Genomic DNA, 22804 nt, shown 5'->3' with positions numbered 1-22804 from the left:
GCAGCAGGGAGCAGGTCTGCCCGCCTCCCCGCCTATGCAGAGAATGGAGCAGCAGGGAGCAGGTCTGCCCGCCTCCCCGCCTATGCAGAGAACGGAGCAGCAGGGAGCAGGTCTGCCCGCCTCCCCGCCTATGCAGAGAACGGAGCAGCAGGGAGCAGGTCTGCCCGCCTCCCCGCCTATGCAGAGAACGGAGCAGCAGGGAGCAGGTCTGCCCGCCTCCCCGCCTATGCAGAGAACGGAGCAGCAGGGAGCAGGTCTGCCCACCTCCCACGCCTATGCAGAGAATGGAGCAGCGGGGAGCAGGTCTGTCTGCCTCACCCGCCTATGCAGAGAACGGAGCAGCAGGGAGCAGGTCTGTCTGCCTCCCCCGCCTATGCAGAGACTGGAGTTGCAGGGAGCCGGTCTGCCCTCCTCTGCCGCTAATGCAGAGAACGGAGCAGCAGGGAGCAGGTCTGTCTGCCTCACCCGCCTATGCAGAGACTGGAGCTGCAGGGAGCAGGTCTGTCTGCCTCCCCCGCCTATGCAGAGACTGGAGTTGCAGGGAGCCGGTCTGCCCTCCTCTGCCGCTAATGCAGAGAACGGAGCAGCAGGGAGAAGGTCTGTCTGCCTCCCACGCCTATGCAGAGAACGGAGCTGCAACAAACAACAAACACAGAACATTTATATTGCGCTTTTCTCCTGGCGGACTCCAAGCGCCAGAGCTGCAGCCACTAGGACGCGCTCTATAGGCAGTAGCAGTGTTAGGGAGTCTTGCCCAAGGTCTCCTACTGAATAGGTGCTGGCTTACTGAACAGGCAGAGCAGAGATTTGAACCCAGGTCTCCTGTGCCAGAGGCAGAGCCCTTAACCATTACACAGTCCAGCCACTATCCTGCAGGGAGGAGGTCTGTCTGCCTCCCCGCCTATGCAGAGAGGCAGGGAGCATGTCTGCCCGCCTCCCCCCGCCTATGCAGAGAATGAAGCCGCAGGAAGCAGATCTGACTCCCTGCCCCACCTATGCAGAGAGGCAGGGAGCAGGTCTGTCGAAACTCAGAGAGAAACCTCCAGAATCTAAAGGAAAACTCTACCTTTGTTTGAGGAATAAGCAATCCCCTCAGCTCAGCTCTACAGATGGCTCAGCCAGACCTCCTGTTTCCGTATGTACCTCGGCTCCGAGCATGAGGACACGCCCCCCCTCCACCATGATCGTATGGACAAGAGGATACATGCTGCTGCCAATCAATTACTGCAGGTGTGAAAAACCACAAAACCTCCTGCTTTGTGCAGTGGATTATTCAGGAAGGAAGTGTTAATACCTGGCGTCCTCAGGGTGAAGAGTACAAATTCCAGGATGTTTGTGCTTACAGTTGGATTTGGAAAATGGTAGTTGGAAGAAGACACACAAAGCAGCGCACGCACACACGCACACACAAAGCAACACACACACACACACACGCACACACAAAGCAGCACACACACACACACACAAACGCACACACACACACACACACACACACACAGCAGCACACACACACACACAGCAGCACACACACACACACACAGCAACACACACACACAAAGCAGCACACACACACACACACACACACACACACACAAAGCAGCACACACACACACACAAAGCAGCACACACACATACACACACACAAAGCAGCACACACACACACACACACACACACAAAGCAGCGCTCACACCACACACACAAAGCAGCGCACACACACACACACACAAAGCAGCACACACACACACACACAAAGCAGCACACACACACACACACACACACACAAAGCAGCGCTCACACACACACACACAAAGCAGCACACACACACACACACACACAAAGCAGCGCTCACACACACACAAAGCAGCACACACACACACACACACACACAAAGCAGCGCTCACACACACACACACAAAGCAGCACACACACACACACACAAACGCACACACACACACACACACACACACACACACACACACACAGCAGCACACACACACACACAGCAGCACACACACACACACACAGCAACACACACACACAAAGCAGCACACACACACACACACACACACAAAGCAGCACACACACACACACACACACAAAGCAGCACACACACATACACACACACAAAGCAGCACACACACACACACACACACACACACACACAAAGCAGCGCTCACACCACACACACAAAGCAGCGCACACACACACACACACACACACAGATGACAGATGAGCAGGTGTGAGACATCAGAACATATACCTATAGTTGTCCTGGATTCATAGAGAAGCTGTGGCTGTGAGTGCAGTGTGTGGCTTCAATAGCAGAGACTCTAATTCACCAGACCTTGGGGGGGGGGACCAGCGACTGCAAGCAGTGGGAAGTCCTTGCAAAAACTTAAACCGTTATCACGCACTGCATCATTTTCATTTGCGTTTTCCTTGTAGGTACCCTTTATTCACTTTCTGAAGGACCCAGAGTGGAAACAGAAAGGGGGACACGGGGGGCACTGAATGGCCTTGCAGAAGCTGCTCTCTCACCTTTATGATCTCCACTAGTTGGTCCACTCCGCTGTCCCCGGGGAAGATGGGCTGACCCAGGAGCAGTTCGGCCAGCACACAGCCCGCTGACCACACATCTGGGGAGGAAACAAGCAGAGGTCACAGGCGGTCATTAATAATCCCAACATGTGTATAACGCTTTTCTCCTGTCTAGCTCAAGGGGCCACCTGCAGTGTTAGGGAGTCTTGCCTAAGGACTTCCTACTGAACAAGTACTGGCCCTAGACAGGATTGGTATGGATTCAGTATTGCTTTGAAAAACAACTGAAGTAAGAGAGATATGGAAGCTGCCATATTTATTTCCTGGTAAACAATACCAGTTGCCTGGTAGCCTAGTTGGTCTATTTGGCTGCAGTAGTGTCTGAATCACACCAGAAACAAGCATGCAGCTATTCTTGTCAGATTTGACAATAATGTTAGAAACACATGATCTGCTGCATGCTTGGTCAGGGGCTATGGGTAAAATTATTAAGAGGCAGGAGGATCAGCAGGGCTGCCAGGCAACTGGTATTGCCTAAATGGCAGCCTCCATATACCCCTCACTACAGTTGTCCTTTTACTAACCACAACAAACTGCAAAGCAAAACAGTGATAGATATAGGACCTCAGATACACAAATGAGAAGGAAAATGTCACTTTCGCTAAAAAATTGCTTCGATGCGGCAGGTGTTTTCTGAAAATGTAGGTTTTTAACCACTTCACCACTGAGGGGTTTTACCCCCTGACCACCAGAGCAATTTTCACCTTTCAGCGCTCCTTCCATTCATTCGTCTATAATTTTATCATTACTTATCGCAATGAAATGAACTATATCTTGTTTTTTTCGCCACCAATTAGGCTTTCTTTAGGTGGGACATTATGCCAAGAATTATTTTATTCTAAATGTGTTTTAATGGGAAAATAGGAAAAAATGTGGGAAAAAAATTATTTCTCAGTTTTCGGCCTTTATAGTTTTTAAATAATGCATGCTACTGTAATTAAAACCCATTAAATGTATATGCCTATTTATCCCGGTTATAAAACCGTTTAAATTATGTCCCTATCACAATGTTTGCCGCCAATATTTTAGTTGGAAATAAAGGTGCATTTTTTTCAGTTTTGCGTCCATCCCTAATTACAAGCCCATAGTTTATAAAGTAACAGTGTTATACCCTCTTGACATAAATATTTAAAAAGTTCAGTCCCTAAGGTAACTATTTATGTTTTTTTTTTTAATTGTAAATTTTTTATTTTTTTTTTTTAATTACAAAAAAAAAAAAAAAATTGGGGAGTGTGGGAGGTAAGGAGTTAATTTTTTGTGTAAAACAAGTTTATTTGTGTGTAAAAAATGGTTAGGGTGTAGTTTTACTATTTGGCCACAAGATGGCAACATTACCAATTTGTTTCATGCGACCTGCAAGCGTCCTTCCGGACGCTTGCAGGAAGTAGAAAGAGGCTGGGACTTTGTTATTTTTTCACAATGGTCGCGCTGCTCAGCCGAGCGGCAGCAGGTCATTGCGGGGCTTAGATCAACGAACGGGAATGGATTTTCCCGTTCGTTGATCTCTGGGCGAGTGGGCGGCGGCGTGTTTACGAGCGGGAGCGCGGACAGCGGCGGGAGTGCGCAAAGTACGGATTTCTCCGTCCCTGGGGGTGAAAGGATGGAAAAAGGGGCGGAGAAATCCGTACGCGCGGGGGTAAAGTGGTTAAACAATTCCTCTATTTCAATGTATAGCCATCTATGAATTTACCAAAGCCGATTCTAAAACTGAAATTTTAGTCCTGTACATTAAAGTGAACCAAAGACGAAGCCCCCTCATGTATTTTACCATATATATCAGTGGGAACATTAGAGAAAACACCTACTCTGCTCTCGGTTTCATCCTTCACTGCTCAGCCTGCTTGTTATCAGCCCTGACAAAATACCCGACTGAGCATTCAGTCTGGCTTTGCTATAATGACTCAGCTATAATGATTCCTGAGCAGAGCCACAAGGGGGCAGGCTTAGGCTTGAAAAGACATCACAGAAGACAGACTCAGCTATAATGATTCTTGAGCAAAGCCAGACTGAATGCTCAGTCGGGGATTTTATCAGAGCTGTTAACAAGCAGGCTGAACAGTGAAGAATGAAACAGAGAGCAGGGTAGGTGTTTTCTCTAATGTTCCCACTGATCTATATAGTAAAATACATGAGGGTGCTTCGTCTCTGGTTCACTTTAAGAAAAACCTGCAAGGTATCAGTGCTCTATTTGGGGTAAAGACTGCCTAGGAATCACGATCTTCCTGCCAGATTTGCCTGCACAGACCTGGTTACTTCTTTTGCACACCTGCACTAATCAAGCAGTTAGCCGGTTGTGACATTCCCATCTGGTATCTAGTGGAACATTATGAAACGCCTGTCTTTTACATAACCTTCCAATATAAGTTAACATTTCCCATAATTCCTTGCTATATACAGAGCTGAATCAAAGAAACTGCTGCTTGTGGACAAAACTAGCATCTATTATTACACAAATCCTCCTTTATAGGGACAGAATACAGTAATCCCTTCAGTTCAGCTCTACATAATGTTGGGACCTATGCCAAACATGATTTCCTACAGCATAGCTTATATCTATGAGCTGCAATGCTCAGCCAGTCTACACTGAGTGAGAACAGAGTCTAACCATACTGGGAGGGGCAGAGCTACTGCCAATAACTCAGTCTGTGCAGCTGTGGAAAACAAGCAACAATCGATCCTGGTCTGTGAAGCCAATTACTCAAAGGAAGTGGAAAATACCTGGGCTGTCTGTAATGGAAACTAGTGCAAGGCAGACTGCAGATTCCGGATTGGAAAAGTAATGCAACTCAGGCTTGTGGTCGGTTATGGTCCAAAAGCTGCACCTAAACTAGTGCTATTAATATGAGCCTTTCCGGTTTTCACACATATGGAGATAAGTTGCAAAGGCACCCATCAATAAGGCAATTATCAGCAAATCCTATTTTCAAAAAGATCATTCAAATTGGAAGAAACAATTCTATTGGAAGAAACAATTTAATTAAATCAATCCACAACATTAAATGATCAGAAATATTCAAAATATCAAAACCAGCTGTGGTTGTTGCTGTTGCAAAATAAAGATAATATCTGTTAAGACAGAGGCATGTTTCAATAAATGTGACTGAAAAGGATGAGCAGAAACTGTCATCTAGTGCTATCGTTCAGCCAATAGTTTTCTCACCTTTTTCCCCATCCAACCTAAGCTAAGAGGCAGAAACACTCACTAGGCCATACACTTGTCTATGTGTACCATTCGATATACAGCAGATTCGCTCGCCGTGATCGAATCTGCTTAAAATCGGTAATGCAATTGTGGCCGTTTGATTTATGTACAAAATCACTCATTTGGTCGATTAGGCAGGATGGAAAATTTTGCTCAAACGGCATCAGGTCGATAGCAGCGTTCGATTCGGTGACGTCCCCGGGTCCAGTGGTTTACGCCATGCGGCGAGTCTCCTCCTCCTTCTGTCCTCTTCTGTTCCTGGTCATGTGACACAAACTGAAGTCTAAACACCAGAGCTCCAGCAGCATACACGCCGGACCTCTAGTATTTGAACTTCGGCTCGTGTCACATGACCAGGAAGAGAAGAGCGACACAGGAAGGAGCCGCATGAAGTAAAGGCACCGGACCCGGGAGATTACTGCTGCCCGCACAGGGGGGGGGGGGGGGGGGGGGGAATACTGAGCAGCAAGGCAGGCGGTAGTAGCAGCTCCACATACTTTTAATCGATTAAAAATCTGTGTGCAGCGTGTGGGCAGCCAAGAGATCCCTCTCTGATCAGATTCAGAGAGCTGTCTGACTGTCATCTGCTAGTGTATGGCCATCCCTATGCCTGGTACACACGATGAGATTTTATGGCAGATTTAAGGTCATAACAATTATTTCCAACATGTCTGATTTGATTTCTGATCGATTTACTGTTCACTTATAGGGAAAATCGATCAGAAATCAAATTGGACATGTCGGAAATAATGAATCTGCCAGTAAATCTCATCGTGTGTACCTAGTTTTTTCCACTGACCATGTGGACAAATGCTCCAAAATAGTATAAATGGAGAAGGCACTTTACTAGTTCAATAAGCTTATGTTAACCTGAAGGATCAGCGAATAAAACAAGACATGTTCCAGGGTTCTCCCCTCCATCAGGTTTGTGTGCCTGGCAAGGGGAACAGCTGCAGCAAATTGGAACAAAAGCTCATACTGCAACTTCTGAATAATATAAATGGAAAGTGTGTGCCAGGATCGCTGCTACCTCACACTAATGGTAGTGAAAGGATCAGTTTAATCAGCTGAATGTGGATGCTGATACCATGCTTGTTTCCCAGAATCCCCCAGTACTGGAAAACCCGGAAGGGGGGGGTTCTGCTGCTTTACTGTACTGGAATTTATTATTCACGATTGATTCTAAGCCATGTGTGTTATTCCCCAGCCCAATCAGGAAGCCCCCCACATGCCAGACACAATCCCATCCACCAGACCAGAGAAAAGGCACACTTACCTATGCTGGAGGTGTAGTCAGTGGCCCCAAAGATCAACTCCGGGGCCCGATAGTACCGAGAGCAGATGTAGGAGACGTTGGGCTCCCCGCGGACCAGCTGCTTCGCACTGTCAGAGAGAAGACACGGCGTTAGTGAGGGAAGGATCACATGTCACAGCAGGCCGCAGCATCAAGGCTCACACGTCACAGCAGCATCGAGCAGGCAGCAATTCCACCGCCACAATTTATACAATCACCTCCCAGCTCCACGCTTCCATACCACACTGGGACTCATCAGAGGGGAGAACGGCCCTTCCTGCCCAAAGCAACCAATCAGCTTCTCTTTCTCCCCGTCCCACAATGCACAGACGGAATAAAAATGAGAACCTGATTGCTATTACAGCACACTTCCTGGTCTCCGGCACTGCAGGGATCGCCTGATGCTGGATACATGTACTTAGTGCTTGAGCAACCAGACGAAAAAAAAGCACAAACCTTCCCCCCGTACAGCATAAAATACTCAGTGAGTGTCCAGCGGTGTCTTCTAACCTTCCTGCAGCTCCTAGCAGCTTTCTGGCATCCTCCATGTACGGCTCCTACATGTCACCTGACCCACATAGGGTCACATGACATGCCAGCAGCTGCGCACGGATGCCTGAAAGCCACTAGGAGCTACAGCAAGGATAGAAGACAGCGCTGGACACTCACTGAGTATTGTTTGCCCTGCAAAACCTCTGAACCCCCCCCCCCCCCTTCCCCCAAGCACGGTCCCCTGTATCCCCTCAGACATGCCAGTTAGTTGAGACTTCCCGTTGCCTGAGGTACAGATAACGGGGACTTTGCTGTATATAGGATAATGCAGACATAGGCAAATATCTGCAGCCTAGCTTGCTCTGCTCACACAAGCTTGCTGCATCTGAAAATCGGTATGCAGTGTGTGGAAGGAATCGATCACAATCTGATCAGAGAACAAAGGCTAGGCACATCACCTCATAAATCGAGCCACGGCTGGCTACCTTAAGAATACTGCATTTAAAGTATATAAGTGTTCCATTAGTATAAACCTCTGCATAGGGAATGCAATATTATACTTACCTGGCCCGATTCCCAGACCTCAACCATACAATACCTCGTCATACTGAAGCAGGTCAGACAAATAAAGAGGGGAATCCAATCTTGGTTGCACACAGCTCAGAATGATGTGTACAGGTAGAGAAAGGGAAATATAACCTTGGTTGCCTGTACACATCGCTGTGTACAGGCACGGTGGGGTAGTGGTTAGCTCTCTCGCCTTGCAGCACTGGGTCCCTGGTTCGAATCCCAGCCAGGGCACTATCTGCATAGAGTTTGTATGTTCTCTCCGTGTCTGCGTGGGTTTCCTCCGGGCACTCCAGTTTCCTCCCACATTCAAAAAACATACGGATAAGTTAATTGGCTCCCCCTAAAATTGGCCCTAGACTACAGTACTTACACTACATAATATAGACATATGGCAATGGTAGGGATTAGATTGTGAGCTCCTTTGAGGGACAGTTAGTGACAAGAGATTATAGTCCCCGCGCTGTGCAACCAAGATTATAGTCCCCTCTCTCTTGCTGTATACAACGCTCTGGGCAGTGTACAACCTAGATTATATTCCCCGCTCTGCACAAAGCTTCAAGCGATGTGCACGGGCAGAGAGGGGAATATAATCTTGGTTGCACACAGCTCATATCATTATATACAGCAAGAGAGGGGAATATAATCTTTTATTATTATTATTATTATTTAGTATTTATATAGCGCCGACATATTACGCAGCGCTGTACAGTGTGTGTATATGTATATCTATCTACATATCTCTCTCTCTCTCTCTCTCTCTCTCTCTCTCTATATATATATATAGATAGATAGATACACATATACACACACTGTACAGCGCTGCGTAATATGTCGGCGCTATATAAATACTAAATAATAATAATAAAAGATTATATTCCCCTCTCTTGCTGTATATAATGATATGACCTGTGTGCAACCAAGATTATATTTGCCTCTCTGCCCGTACACATCGCTTGAAGCTTTGTGCAGAGCGGGGAATATAATCTAGGTTGTACACTGCCCAGAGCGTTGTATACAGCAAGAGAGAGGGGACTATAATCTTGGTTGCACAGCGCGGGGACTATAATCTTGATTGCACAGCGCTGTGTACAGGGAGAGAGGGGGACTACAATCTTGGTTGCACAGCAAGGGGAATAAAATCTTGGTTGCACAGTGGTGTACAGGCAGAGAGGGGACTAATCTTGGTTGCACAACGCTGTGTACTGGCAGAGAGGGGGGGACTATAATCTTGGTTGCACAGCGAGAAGGGGACTATAATCTTGAATGCACAGCGAGAAGGGGACTATAATCTTGGTTGCACAGCGCTGTGTACAGGCAGAGAGGGGACTATAATCTTGGTTGCACAGTGATGTATACAGGCGGAGAGGGGGGACTACAATCTTAGTTGCACAGCAATATGTACAGGCAGAGAAAGGGGACTACAATCTTGGTTGCACAGCAATGTATACAGAGAATGGGGAATATAATCTTGGTTGCACAGCAATGTGTAAAGGCAGAGAGAGGGGAATATAATCTTGGTTGCACAGCGATATATACAGACACCAGTGGCAGGCGTAGAGAGTGTTGCACAAACACAATAACATCACAGTCTCTCTGGATTCTCACCACCACACACAGCCAGGTGACAAACATTTGTGTGTCAAAGCGAAACTTCATGATTAAGGTCACTGGAATGTAAAAAATCCATTTCTACCCATCAGACCGAAACTCCGACACGCTTCTGTGTGCCTGCACAGCCATCACAAAGAACGCAGCAATACGGCTGGCATATGTGCGCAACAATCAGAGAGAACACAGTAGGTGTATGTGCGCAGCAATCCGAGGAACCACAGCAACACAGCAGGCGTATGTGCGCAGCAATCCGAGGAACCACAGCAACACAGCAGGCGTATGTGCGCAGCAATCAGAGGGACCGTAGCAACACAGCAGGCGTATGTGCGCAGCAATCAGAGGGACCGTAGCAACACAGCAGGCGTATGTGTGCAGCAATCAAAGGGACCGTAGCAACACAGCAGGCGTATGTGTGCAGCAATCAGAGGGACCGTAGCAACACAGCAGGCGTATGTGCGCAGCAATCAGAGGAACCACAGCAACACAGCAGGCGTATGTGCGCAGCAATCAGAGGAACCACAGCAACACAGCAGGCGTATGTGCGCAGCAATCAGAGGAACCACAGCAACACAGTAGGCGTATGTGCGCAGCAATCAGAGGAACCACAGCAACACAGCAGGCATATGTGCGCAGCAATCAGAGGGACCGTAGCAACACAGCAGGCGTATGTGTAGCAATCAAAGGAACCGCAGCAACACAGCAGGCGTATGTGCGCAGCAATCAAAGGAACCGCAGCAACACAGCAGGCATATGTGCGCAGCAATCAGAGGAACCGCAACAACACAGCAGGCGTATGTGCGCAGCAATCAAAAGGACCGTAGCAACACAGCAGGCGTATGTGCGCAGCAATCAAAGGAACTGCAGCAACACAGCAGGCATATGTGCGCAGCAATCAAAGGAACCGTAGCAACACAGCAGGCATATGTGCGCAGCAATCAGAGGAACCGTAGCAAAAACCGCAGGCGTATGTGTGCAGCAATCAGAGGAACCGCAGCAACACAGCAGGCATATGTGCGCAGCAATCAGAGGGACTGCAGCAACGCAGGGACACGCCAGCCACACGTGTGCAGACATCAGAGGTAACGCAGCTTCGCCCTTCCTGAATACAGGCCCATCAGCTCCGCCCTCCCTGAATACAGGCCCATCAGCTCCGCCCTCCCTGAATACAGGCCCATCAGCTCCGCCCTCCCTGAATACAGGCCCATCAGCTCCGCCCTCCCTGAATACAGGCCCATCAGCTCCGCCCTCCCTGAATACAGGCCCATCAGCTCCGCCCTCCCTGAACACAGGCCCATCAGCTCTGCCCTCCCTGAACACAGGCCCATCAGCTCCACCCTTCCTGAACACAGGCCCATCAGCTCCGCCCTCCCTGAACACAGGCCCATCAGCTCCGCCCTCCCTGAATACAGGCCCATCAGCTCCGCCCTCCCTGAACACAATCCCATCAGCTCTGCCCTCCCTGAACACAATCCCATCAGCTCTGCCCTCCCTGAACACAGGCCCATCAGCTCCACCCTCCCTGAACACAGGCCCATCAGCTCCGCCCTCCCTGCATACAGGCCATAACCGCTCCGCCCTCCCTGAATACAGGCCTATCAGATCTGCCCCCTCTGACTCACCAGAACATATAAGCTGATCCGACTCCTGTGCCAGGGATAGCAGTAAAATCTAGAGGTATGCTCCATTTCCTGTCCCAATGCCCCTTTTTTGGAGACAGGAAGAAGCGATACAGATAGCGATAAAGCCTCAGATGGGATGTTCAGCAGTTTCCTGTTATATGTGGGGTATCCGACAGGAAGTAGACGCGAGTCGGGTTTACACAGCCGCTGTTGGGGTGACTTACCTGCCAAAGTCGCAGAGTTTCAGCACAGCCGTCTCGGGGTCCAGCAGCAGGTTCTGTGGTTTGATATCCCGATGGCAGATCCCAAAGGAATGGATATAGGCTAAACTGCGGAACAGCTGATACATGTACAACTGCAAGACAAAGCACAGAAAGGAGGGGAATCAAATCATCAGCAAAGACAGCCTGGGGGTGGGACTGTCAATGGGTATGGGTGTGATCAGGAGAGGAAGGTGTGGTCAGTAGGACAGCAGGGCAAGTCAGCAGGGATTTGCACAGTCAATGAGCTGCAAATAATTCTGAGTTGGTGTAGGATTATGTAGTAAAGCACGAATCATGTGACCACTTAAGTCTCCTCCCCCTGATCTCCATGCATGAAGGCGGAGCCATGGAGGTCCATGATGAGGGGAGTCAGGACGGCCCCAGTCATGTAATCTCTGATGTTCCCTCCCCCAGACCTCCATGCATGAAGGTTGAGCCATGGCGGTCTATGATGAAGAAAGTCAGGAAGGCCCCAATCATGTGATCTCTGAAATATCCACACACCCCTCCCCCCAGCCCCTGACCTCCAGGCATGAAGGCTGAACCATGGCGGCCATGATAAGGAGAGTCAGGATGGCCCCAGTCATGTGATCTCCGAAATCCCACCGCCTCCCCCCCTCGCTGACCTCCATGCATGAAGGCTGCACCATGCATGGCAACCATGATGAGGGGAGTCAGGACGGGCCCTGTCACATGAGCTCTGAAGTCTCCTCCCCTTCAGACCCTGACCTCCATGCATGGAGGCTGAGCCATGGCAACCATGATGAGGGGAGTCAGGATGGCCCGTCACGCGAGCTCCGACGTCTCCTCCTCCCCGATCTCCATGCATGGAGGCTGAACCATGGCAGTCCATGATGAGGGGAGTCAGGACAGTCCCTGTCATGTGATCTCTAATGTCTCCTCCCTCCAGCCCTGACCAAGTATGAAGGCTGAGCCATGGTGGTCCATGATGAGGTCAGTCAGGACAGTCCGTCATGTGATCTCTGACGTCTCCTCCCCCCAGTCCCTGACCTCCATGCATGAAGGCAGAGCCATGGCAGTCCATGATGACGGGAGTCAGGATGGTCCCAGTCATGTGACCTCTGAAGTCTCCTCCTCTGTAAAAGCACCCAATGATCAGATCTCTATGCACGGCCCCCATCTGCCCATACAATGATACAGTGTATGGCACACACACCTCAGCAGTGTGAATCTTACCTTGACGTAGATCATGGGGAGGGCCTGCTTGGCCCGGCTGTAATGTCTGGCCACTCTGTACACGGTTTCAGGAACGTAATCCAGCACCAGGTTTAGATACACCTCATCTTTCTGCAACAGAGAGGAGACAAAATGGCCGACATGGTCATGTGACCTGGGAGTAGCTTTAACCATGTACATCATTTCTCTATGCAATAACAACCTTTCACAATGCACAACCATTAGAAGTACTGCTACGTCCTGACTGCTGCCATGTAAGCGGACCTGAGCAGCAACGGAAGCTGTGATGGGGGATTCAGTAAATGGGGGGGGGGGGCTCTGCTGCAGAAGCAGTGATTGGGGGTGGGGGGGCGCTCTCCTTTGCTGCAGAAGCCGTGGATTCAGGAACAAGGAGAGGTCAGGTGTCCAGGCCTCTGGATAATGCTTCCAGCAGATGGAGGTGAGAGCAGGGGGCAGCCACTCTTGATGATTCCTAGAAACCCCCTCGGCCCCCCACCGCAGCAGAGTCACATCCTTGGCTCGGGATATTTTTGGTTGCTCGGTGACTGGAGAGAATAAAAATACACACAGAAGTATTTCTGGGCTGCAGGGAGGAGGCGGGGCTGAAACATACCGAGCTGCAGGGAGGGGGCGGGCCTGGAACATACCGAGCTGCAGACTGGGAGGGGAAGTGTTAACACCGCCACTCAAGATGGATTTAATGGGAGTCATGTGACAGACTTCAAAGGCAGCAGCCCATCCACCAGACTGTGGGCCGAAATCCCAGCGAGGAGGAGAGCTGCTGAGTGTGTGTATAGCCATGGACCCAGCATGTACAGGATCACATGGAGTGGGCACGTGTGTGTGTGTGTGTGTGTGTGTGTGTGTGTGTGTGTGCGTGTGTGTGTGTGTGTGCGTGTGTGCGTGTGTGCGTGTGTGTGTGCAGTGTGTGTGTGTGTGTGCAGTGTGTGTGTGTGTGTGTGTGTGTGTGTGTGTAGTGTGCAGTGTGTGTGTGTGTGTGCAGTGTGTGTGTGTGTGTGTGCAGTGTGTGTGTGTGTGTGTGCAGTGTGTGTGTGCAGTATGTGTGTGTGTGTGTGTGTGTGTGTGTGTGTGTGTGTGTGTGTGTGTATGTGTGTGTGCAGTGTGTGTGTGTAGTGTGTGTACGTGTGTGTGTGTGTACGTGTGTGTGTGTGTACGTGTGTGTGTGTACAGTGTGTGTGTGTGTGTGTGTGTGTACAGTGTGTGCACAGTGTGTGTGTGTGTGTGTACGTGTGCGTGCGTGCGTGCGTGTGTGTGTGTGTGTACGTGTGTGTGTGTGTGTACGTGTGTGTGTGTGTGTGTGTACGTGTGTGTGTGTGTGTACGTGTGTGTGTGTGTGTGTGTACGTGTGTGTGTGTGTGTGTACGTGTGTGTGTGTACGTGTGTGTGTGTGTGTGTACGTGTGTGTGTGTGTGTACGTGTGTGTGTGTGTGTGTACGTGTGTGTGTGTGTGTGTGTACGTGTGTGTGTGTGTGTACGTGTGTGTGTGTGTGTACGTGTGTGTGTGTGTGTACACGTGTGTGTGCGTGTGTGTGTGTGTGTGTGTGTGTGTGTGTGTGTGTGTGTGTGTGTGTGTGTGTGTGTGTGTGTGTGTGTGTAGCCATGGTAGATCATGTACGGGTATATTACATGGATTAAGTGTGTGCACATGTGTGTAGATCACGTGTGTGTGTGCATGGATTCATGGTGTGGAGGAGCACATGACATTTGTGTAGATCACGTATGGGTATATTACATAGATTCAGTGTGTGCATTTCACATGACATGCACATGTATGAGTGCATGGATTCAGTGTGTGCAGATCACATGACGAGCACACATATGTGTAGATCATGTGTGCATGGATTCAGTGCACGCAGATCACCTGGTGTGCACACGTATGTGTAGATCATGTATGAGTGCATGGATTCAGTGTTTGCAGGATCACATGACGTGCACACGTATGTGTAGATCATGTATGAGTGCATGGATTCAGTGTGTGCAGATCACATGACGAGCACACATGTGTAGATCATGTGTGCATGGATTCAGTGCACGCAGATCACATGGTGTGCACACGTATGTGTAGATCATGTATGAGTGCATGGATTCAGTCTGTGTAGATCACATGGTGTGCACACGTATGTGTAGATCATGTATGAGTGCATGGATTCAGTGCACGCAGATCACATGGTGTGCACACGTATGTGTAGATCATGTGTGAATTGATTCAGTGCACGCAGATCACATGGTGTGCACATGTATGTGTAGATCATGTATGAGAGCATGTATTCAGTTTGTGCAAAATCACATAACGTGTACAGATCACATGATGTGCACACGTATGTATAGATTATGTATGTGTGCATGGATTCAGTGTGTGCAGACCACATGATGTGCACACTACAAGGGGCTTATACGGGAGTCAATCATTTTTCCTTGTTTCTGAGGGAAACGTGGGTATCTCGGCTTATATGCGAGTATATACGCTACTCACATTTGCCGAATTTTGTGCTTCCACTAACGATTTGATTTTTGATCTTCCAGAGGGTCCCGGGCAGCGGCGGTGGTCTCCAGGGAGGACATTGGAAGCTTCCGCAGGATCCAGAGACAGCTCTCTTCATAGGCAAGTAGCTTACTTATTTTAATCCGTCTCTGGTTCTCTTTAACTGCATTGTAAAGCTGGCTATACATACTACAATTTTTTTTGCCCAATAGACATTCAACTAAACAAAACTTAAAGGGATACTGTAGGGGGGTCGGGGGAAAATGAGCTGAACTTACCCGGGGCTTCTAATGGTCCCCCGCAGACATCCTGTGTTGGCGCAGCCACTCACCGATGCTCCGGCCCCGCCTCCAGATCACTTCTGGAATTTCTGACTTTAAAGTCAGAAAACCACTGTGCCTGCGTTGCCGTGTCCTCGCTCCCGCCGATGTCACCAGGAATGTATAGCAGAAGCCCAGTATGGTCTGTGTCTGCGCAGTATGCTCCTGGTGCCATCAGCGGGATCGTTAACTGAATTGGATTTAAACCATTTACAATCAATATTTTGCCAGCACTTTGCCAGCCGCGCGTGCTGCCTGATTGCCGCCGCTCTGCGGCGATCCGCCGCGAGCAGCGGCGAAAGAGGGTCCCCCCAGCCGCCTGAGCCCAGCGTAGCCGGAACAAAAAGTTCCGGCCAGCGCTAAGGGCTGGATCGGAGGTGGCTGACGTCAGGACGTCGGCTGACGTCGATGACGTCACTCCACTCGTCGCTATGGCGACGATGTAAGCAAAACAAGGAAGGCCGCTCATTGCGGCCTTCCTTGTTTATTCTGGGCGCCGGAGGCGATCGGAAGAACGCCTCCGGAGCGCCCTCTAGTGGGCTTTCATGCAGCCAACTTTCAGTTGGCTGCATGAAATAGTTTTTTTTTTATTAAAAAAAAACCCTCCCGCAGCCTGCCTGGCGATCTTAATAGAACGCCAGGCAGGTTAACAGGAGATAATTATGGCAGCCTGGCTTTAGGTTCTCCCTGGTGTGGTGTGTGTACATCAGAGTGCAAGCTCTTGGGCTGTCATCGGGAAGCCTGCAGGCGAGGGGCAGCCGTGATTGCACTATACAGACAGCTGACGACACTCACCTTCTCTCCGCTGGAATAGAAGAAATAGCGGAGCCGCACGATATTGCAGTGATCCAGCTTCCGCATTATCTGCAGCTCCCGGTTCTGCAAGACAAAAGAGTGGACGGGTTACAGCTCTGCACGGACATCACACAGTAACCTGCAGCACCGTGCGGGGCCCTCTGCAGCCCAGTACACACCATGCCATTCCACGTCAGATCAGATCCATAATTTCCACCACGGGATCGATTTTCAGAGCAGTGCTGCAGGAAATCGATCCAGTTACTAATCGGGAGCAGATCAGACAGGATGGATATTATCGATCTGATAGGAATTTGCTCGGTGTGTAGGAGGCATGAGATGGGGGCGGAGCATACAGAACACTGCACACACCTCAGAGGGACCCCAGGGACACAGCAAGCCATTCTCTGCTTCTGACATATTACAGGACCACATGCACAGATATACGCACATTATAACAGAACAGAACCAGATACAAAGAAACAAACACATTATAACAGAAGCAGCTTATGTAATAGAGAAACTCATCATCATCACACTCCTCTCGGGAACCACTTCCTGTGATCTTCAACAAATCACATCGCTCCCGCTGTGATGGTGTACAGAGGCTCCGCCTCTGACACAGGAGACCAGGGCCCACCGAGTGCTGCATCACTTTCTGAAAGCAAAGCCACCACCAGCAAACTGCTACAGCTGTGCCATGCACTGCCATGAGGCCTGCGGGAAACTGCTGCTGGCACTATAGAGATGGATAGATGGATAGAAGATGGAGCTGAGTGTCTGCCAAGAGAACTCTGCCCATACCAAATAACAGTGCAAAGGGATAATGAGGGGACACAGGAGGTAAGGGGAGTCCGTAAGCTGTATAGAAGATGGAGCTGTGTATCTACCCAGATACAGTAGGAGAGCTCTGCCCATACCATACCTGTGTGTCTACCAAGATATAGTAGGAGAGAGAGCTGTGCCCATACCAGATAAGGAGATCATGGGGAGGGGGGGGGGGTGGAACACGAGAGGTAAGGGCAATCAGTAAGCTGTATATAGAAGATGGAGCTGTGTGTCTACCAAGATATAGTAGGAGAGAGAGCTGTGCCCATACCAGATAACCATGTAAGAGGATAATTGGAGGACACAAGAGGTAAGGGGAGTCAGTAAGTTGTGTGTCTACCAAGATACAATAGGAGAGAGAGCTGTGCCCATAGCAGATTACAGTGTAGGGGGATAATGGGGGACACAGGAGGTAAGGGCAATCAGTAAGCTGTATATAAGATGGAGCTGTGTGTCTACCAAAATACAATAGAAGAGAGAGCTCTGCCCATACCAGATTACAGTGTAAGGAGTTAATGGGGGACACAGGAGGTAAGGGGAGTCAGTAAGCTGTATAAAAGAGAGCTGAAGCATCTCATGTCCCCTATTATGCCCTTACACTGTATTCTGTTATGGGCAGAGGTCGCTCTCCTATTGTACCTTGGAATCACTATATCCCTTCTATACGACAAGATCTGTACATCCCCATATTATCTGTATTGCGGTTAATTTCTTTAATGGAGACATTCATATTATATTTGTGTGGCGGTATGGAAGATGCTCGTGCTAAATAGACTGAGGTTAATAATAATTTATGCATGAGATATTGATCATCTCTGTATAAAGAGCTACAATGTGATTTTATCAGGATTCTGATCGGATTATTTCACATTTTAGATGCAAAATCCAAGTTCTAAAAATGCCGGTCAGATATGAAAACGCACATTCAAGTGGAGCTGAACTCTAGAAAACATAGAAATGCACCCTGTATGCATTTAGAGCTATCCAATTCACCACATATGTGACTAATCACAAGTTGTAATTTGATCCCTTAGCTGTGTCAGCTGACTGCTACAGCTGAGAAGCTAATTTGAAAGCACAGGATGTTAACCGTATGTCAGCTTCTATGAAAGCAGGAAGTAGACACACTGCAGATTTATTGCAGCTGTAACAAAGATGTGTGTCAGCTGTAACAAAGATGTTTTTTCTTTTAAAGGTTATTATGCTGTTGCTTATCTTGAAGAGCAGAGAGGAAGTTCTGAGTTCAGGTCCGCTGTACCACAAGCCCTAAAAGGTACAGCTTTTCCCCTCACAATCGTGCTTTTATCCTGCACCCAGGTCTGAAGCCCGGGAACCGTTATCTTCTCATGTGTGAGGCCTTCCAACCAATCCAGAAAACGAAGGCAGTGAGAAAAATAAAAATCTCACAGCGAAGGCAGAAGCCGGCAGTCCTGGAACGCAGAGATCCCGCTTGGCCCAACGTCATTACAGCGAATATATAAATCAATTACCCGGCCTCAAAAATAGCAGCTCTTATAAATAAATGATCAGACAATTTGACTAATTTGTCCAACGCTGCGCCGGCGGCAGGAGAGGAAGACGTGGGATCTGCAGACAAAGTAGAAAACGGATGATTTTATGACAGGTGCTGATAAACGTGCGTCTGGCGCCCAACGAGAGAATCAGAGAGGAGAGAGTGTGACTAATCGGCATTCTGTCACTCTGGGAGGAAGAGGCTGCGAAATGGCACCATACACAGGGCTGGGGGCGGGCGGGCTGTCCTACTCGAATAACACAATTTCTAACAGATTTCACACAATACCGAGTGTTGCCACCAGGGGGGCACTGCACACACAGGGCAAGTTACATGGCACTTATGTGGTGAGGGGTGGGTAGTGCTGTCCTACTCCAATAAGTTCTAAAGGATGTCCTGCAGTACTGAGTGGTGGCGCTCCACACACACAGGGTAATGACTTCTTTCTGTGTTCAGGCTGCAGTTACCTGGCACTGCAGTACTGAGTGCTGCCACCAGGGCGGCGCTCCACACACTTGGGGTAATGACTTCTTTCTGCGCTCAGGCTGCAGTTACACGGCACTGATGTGGCACATTTTACAGCGCACACTTCCGCAACGCTATTTCTGGCACATGAATCATTCCATAGCTTATAAAAGATAATTATAGCCAGCGATGAGAGATGGGGCAGCAGCACAGCACAAACCAGAAAAGTGGCCTGTGGAGGGCAGGAGATGTGGGAGGGCAGGAGATGCCAGGAGGGCAGGAGATGCCGGGAGGGCAGGAGATGCCGGGACGTCAGGTGTACAGAGGATAGGAAGAGAAAACAATGGACTAAAAAAATGGATCAGGATAAATATAGACACTCATCAAATGATATCAGCTAAATCACAACTAAGGCCAAGTTCACCGTCAGGATCTACTGGTCCCGTACTAACCGCCATCTTTACCATTTCCTTACTATATATAGTTTGTTGCAAGTTTCTAGTATTCCGGGTCTACATGGTGGCGTAGTGGTTAGCGCTCACCTTGCAGCGCTGAGTCCCCAGTTCAAATCCCAGCCAGTCACTATCTGCAAGGAGTTTGTATGTTCTCCTCGAGTCTGTGTGTGTTTCCTCCGGGCACTCCTGTTTCCTCCCACAACCCACAAAAACGTAGCAATAAGTTAATTGGCTTCCTCCTATAATTGGCCCTAGAATATGATACATGCACTACACAATAAATAGACAAACGATTATGGAAGGGATTAGATTGGTATGGTAGGTATTAGACAAAACAATATACTCTGTACAGCGCTATACAAGTACTAAATAATAATAATCAGCTCTCTGTTTTCCAGAGCATCCCACTTTACACCACTTTCCAGCGATTCCCAAATTCCCAATTTCAACCCATAGTTTCCCGGGACCCAAGTGCCCTTCACCTCCCATAATGTGCCCAGCCACCCCCGCTGCATCGATAATATTCCAGACAAGTAGACCTAAGACTGTTAATGTAATGGGCTCTAGGTCTGTCTCACAAACCCGCTTCTCACCCCTGTGAGCGCCGCATGTCAGCGCGCATGCGCACACACACACGACCGCCCAGCTACCTGGCCCCGTCCTCCCCTGTCCCAACACAAGCGCACGGGCACAGGGACAGGGGACGCAGACACTTGGTAATTATAATATAGAATTTCCAAAGCCCCCCACTCCACCTCCCACCACGCCCCAATACAGAGTTCCAGCTTCCAAGAGTCGTCCCCTAGTGTGTCCCAGCTTCCCAGAATTCCCACAGTGTATTCCACATTCCCAGTGCCCTCGATAGCATGTCCAATCCAATCCAAAAAAGGTTTATTGGCAGGACCAAATACATTTAGCATTGCCAAAGCAAAACAAAGCATTAACATGGGGGGGTGCGGAAATAAGGGAAGGGTATAGAGGATCCTGGCTTCAGTGTCCTCTCTGCTCCACAGCGTTCCCTATACAGTGTCCTGGCTTCAGTGTCCTCTCTGCTCCACAGCGTTCCCTATACAGTGTCCTGGCTTCAGTGTCCTCTCTGCTCCACAGTGTTCCCTATACAGTGTCCTGGCTTCAGTGTCCCCTCTGATCCACAGCGTTCCCTATACAGTGTCCTGGCTTCAGTGTCCCCTCTGCTCCACAGCGTTCCCTATACAGTGTCCTGGCTTCAGTGTCCTCTCTGCTCCACAGCGTTCCCTATACAGTGTCCTGGTTCAGTGTCCCCTCTGCTCCACAGCGTTCCCTATACAGTGTCCTGGCTTCAGTGTCCTCTCTGCTCCACAGCGTTCCCTATACAGTGTCCTGGCTTCAGTGTCCTCTCTGCTCCACAGTGTTCCCTATACAGTGTCCTGGCTTCAGTGTCCCCTCTGATCCACAGCGTTCCCTATACAGTGTCCTGGCTTCAGTGTCCCCTCTGCTCCACAGCGTTCCCTATACAGTGTCCTGGCTTCAGTGTCCTCTCTGCTCCACAGCGTTCCCTATACAGTGTCCTGGTTCAGTGTCCCCTCTGCTCCACAGCGTTCCCTATACAGTGTCCTGGCTTCAGTGTCCTCTCTGCTCCACAGCGTTCCCTATACAGTGTCCTGGCTTCAGTGTCCTCTCTGCTCCACAGTGTTCCCTATACAGTGTCCTGGCTTCAGTGTCCCCTCTGATCCACAGCGTTCCCTATACAGTGTCCTGGCTTCAGTGTCCCCTCTGCTCCACAGCGTTCCCTATACAGTGTCCTGGCTTCAGTGTCCCCTCTGCTCCACAGCGTTCCCTATACAGTGTCTTGGCTTCAGTGTCCCCTCTGCTCCACAGCGTTCCCTATACAGTGTCCTGGCTTCAGTGTCCCCTCTGCTCCACAGCGTTCCCTACACAGTGTCCTGGCTTCAGTGTCCCCTCTGCTCCACAGCGTTCCCTATACAGTGTCCTGGCTTCAGTGTCCCCTCTGCTCCACAGCGTTCCCTATATAGTGTCTTGGCTTCAGTGTCCCCTCTGCTCCACAGCGTTCCCTATACAGTGTCCTGGCTTCAGTGTCCTCTCTGCTCCACAGCGTTCCCTATACAGTGTCCTGGTTCAGTGTCCCCTCTGCTCCACAGCGTTCCCTATACAGTGTCCTGGCTTCAGTGTCCTCTCTGCTCCACAGCGTTCCCTATACAGTGTCCTGGCTTCAGTGTCCTCTCTGCTCCACAGTGTTCCCTATACAGTGTCCTGGCTTCAGTGTCCCCTCTGATCCACAGCGTTCCCTATACAGTGTCCTGGCTTCAGTGTCCCCTCTGCTCCACAGCGTTCCCTATACAGTGTCCTGGCTTCAGTGTCCTCTCTGCTCCACAGCGTTCCCTATACAGTGTCCTGGTTCAGTGTCCCCTCTGCTCCACAGCGTTCCCTATACAGTGTCCTGGCTTCAGTGTCCTCTCTGCTCCACAGCGTTCCCTATACAGTGTCCTGGCTTCAGTGTCCTCTCTGCTCCACAGTGTTCCCTATACAGTGTCCTGGCTTCAGTGTCCCCTCTGATCCACAGCGTTCCCTATACAGTGTCCTGGCTTCAGTGTCCCCTCTGCTCCACAGCGTTCCCTATACAGTGTCCTGGCTTCAGTGTCCCCTCTGCTCCACAGCGTTCCCTATACAGTGTCTTGGCTTCAGTGTCCCCTCTGCTCCACAGCGTTCCCTATACAGTGTCCTGGCTTCAGTGTCCCCTCTGCTCCACAGCGTTCCCTACACAGTGTCCTGGCTTCAGTGTCCCCTCTGCTCCACAGCGTTCCCTATACAGTGTCCTGGCTTCAGTGTCCCCTCTGCTCCACAGCGTTCCCTATACAGTGTCCTGGCTTCAGTGTCCCCTCTGCTCCACAGCGTTCCCTATACAGTGTCCTGGCTTCAGTGTCCCCTCTGCTCCACAGCGTTCCCTGTACAGTGTCCTGGCTTCAGTGTCCCCTCTGCTCCACAGCGTTCCCTGTACAGTGTCCTGGCTTCAGTGTCCCCTCTGCTCCACAGCGTTCCCTATACAGTGTCCTGGCTTCAGTGTCCCCTCTGCTCCACAGC

General features: G+C 49.7%; 1 protein-coding gene across 6 annotated transcripts in view; it reads right to left on the bottom strand.

Annotated features, from left to right (window-relative positions):
* GSK3B (glycogen synthase kinase 3 beta) overlaps positions 1 to 22804 on the bottom strand; it is a 167868-nt gene that overhangs the window by 37898 nt on the left and 107166 nt on the right. For all 6 annotated transcript variants that reach the window (XM_068270966.1, XM_068270964.1, XM_068270965.1 and 3 more), the window contains exons 3-7: positions 16466 to 16549; positions 12848 to 12958; positions 11612 to 11742; positions 7078 to 7184; positions 2540 to 2637 (exon numbers count right to left, since the gene is read on the bottom strand). In XM_068270966.1, the coding sequence (XP_068127067.1) occupies positions 2540 to 2637; positions 7078 to 7184; positions 11612 to 11742; positions 12848 to 12958; positions 16466 to 16549 (531 nt within the window). The remainder of the gene's footprint in view (positions 1 to 2539; positions 2638 to 7077; positions 7185 to 11611; positions 11743 to 12847; positions 12959 to 16465; positions 16550 to 22804) is intronic.

This window comes from Hyperolius riggenbachi, chromosome 2 (assembly GCF_040937935.1).
Source record: "Hyperolius riggenbachi isolate aHypRig1 chromosome 2, aHypRig1.pri, whole genome shotgun sequence".
Taxonomy (NCBI): Eukaryota; Metazoa; Chordata; class Amphibia; order Anura; family Hyperoliidae; genus Hyperolius; species Hyperolius riggenbachi.
The sequence above is the reverse complement of the archived record's forward strand: the minus strand, read 5'-3'. Positions and strand labels throughout refer to the sequence as shown.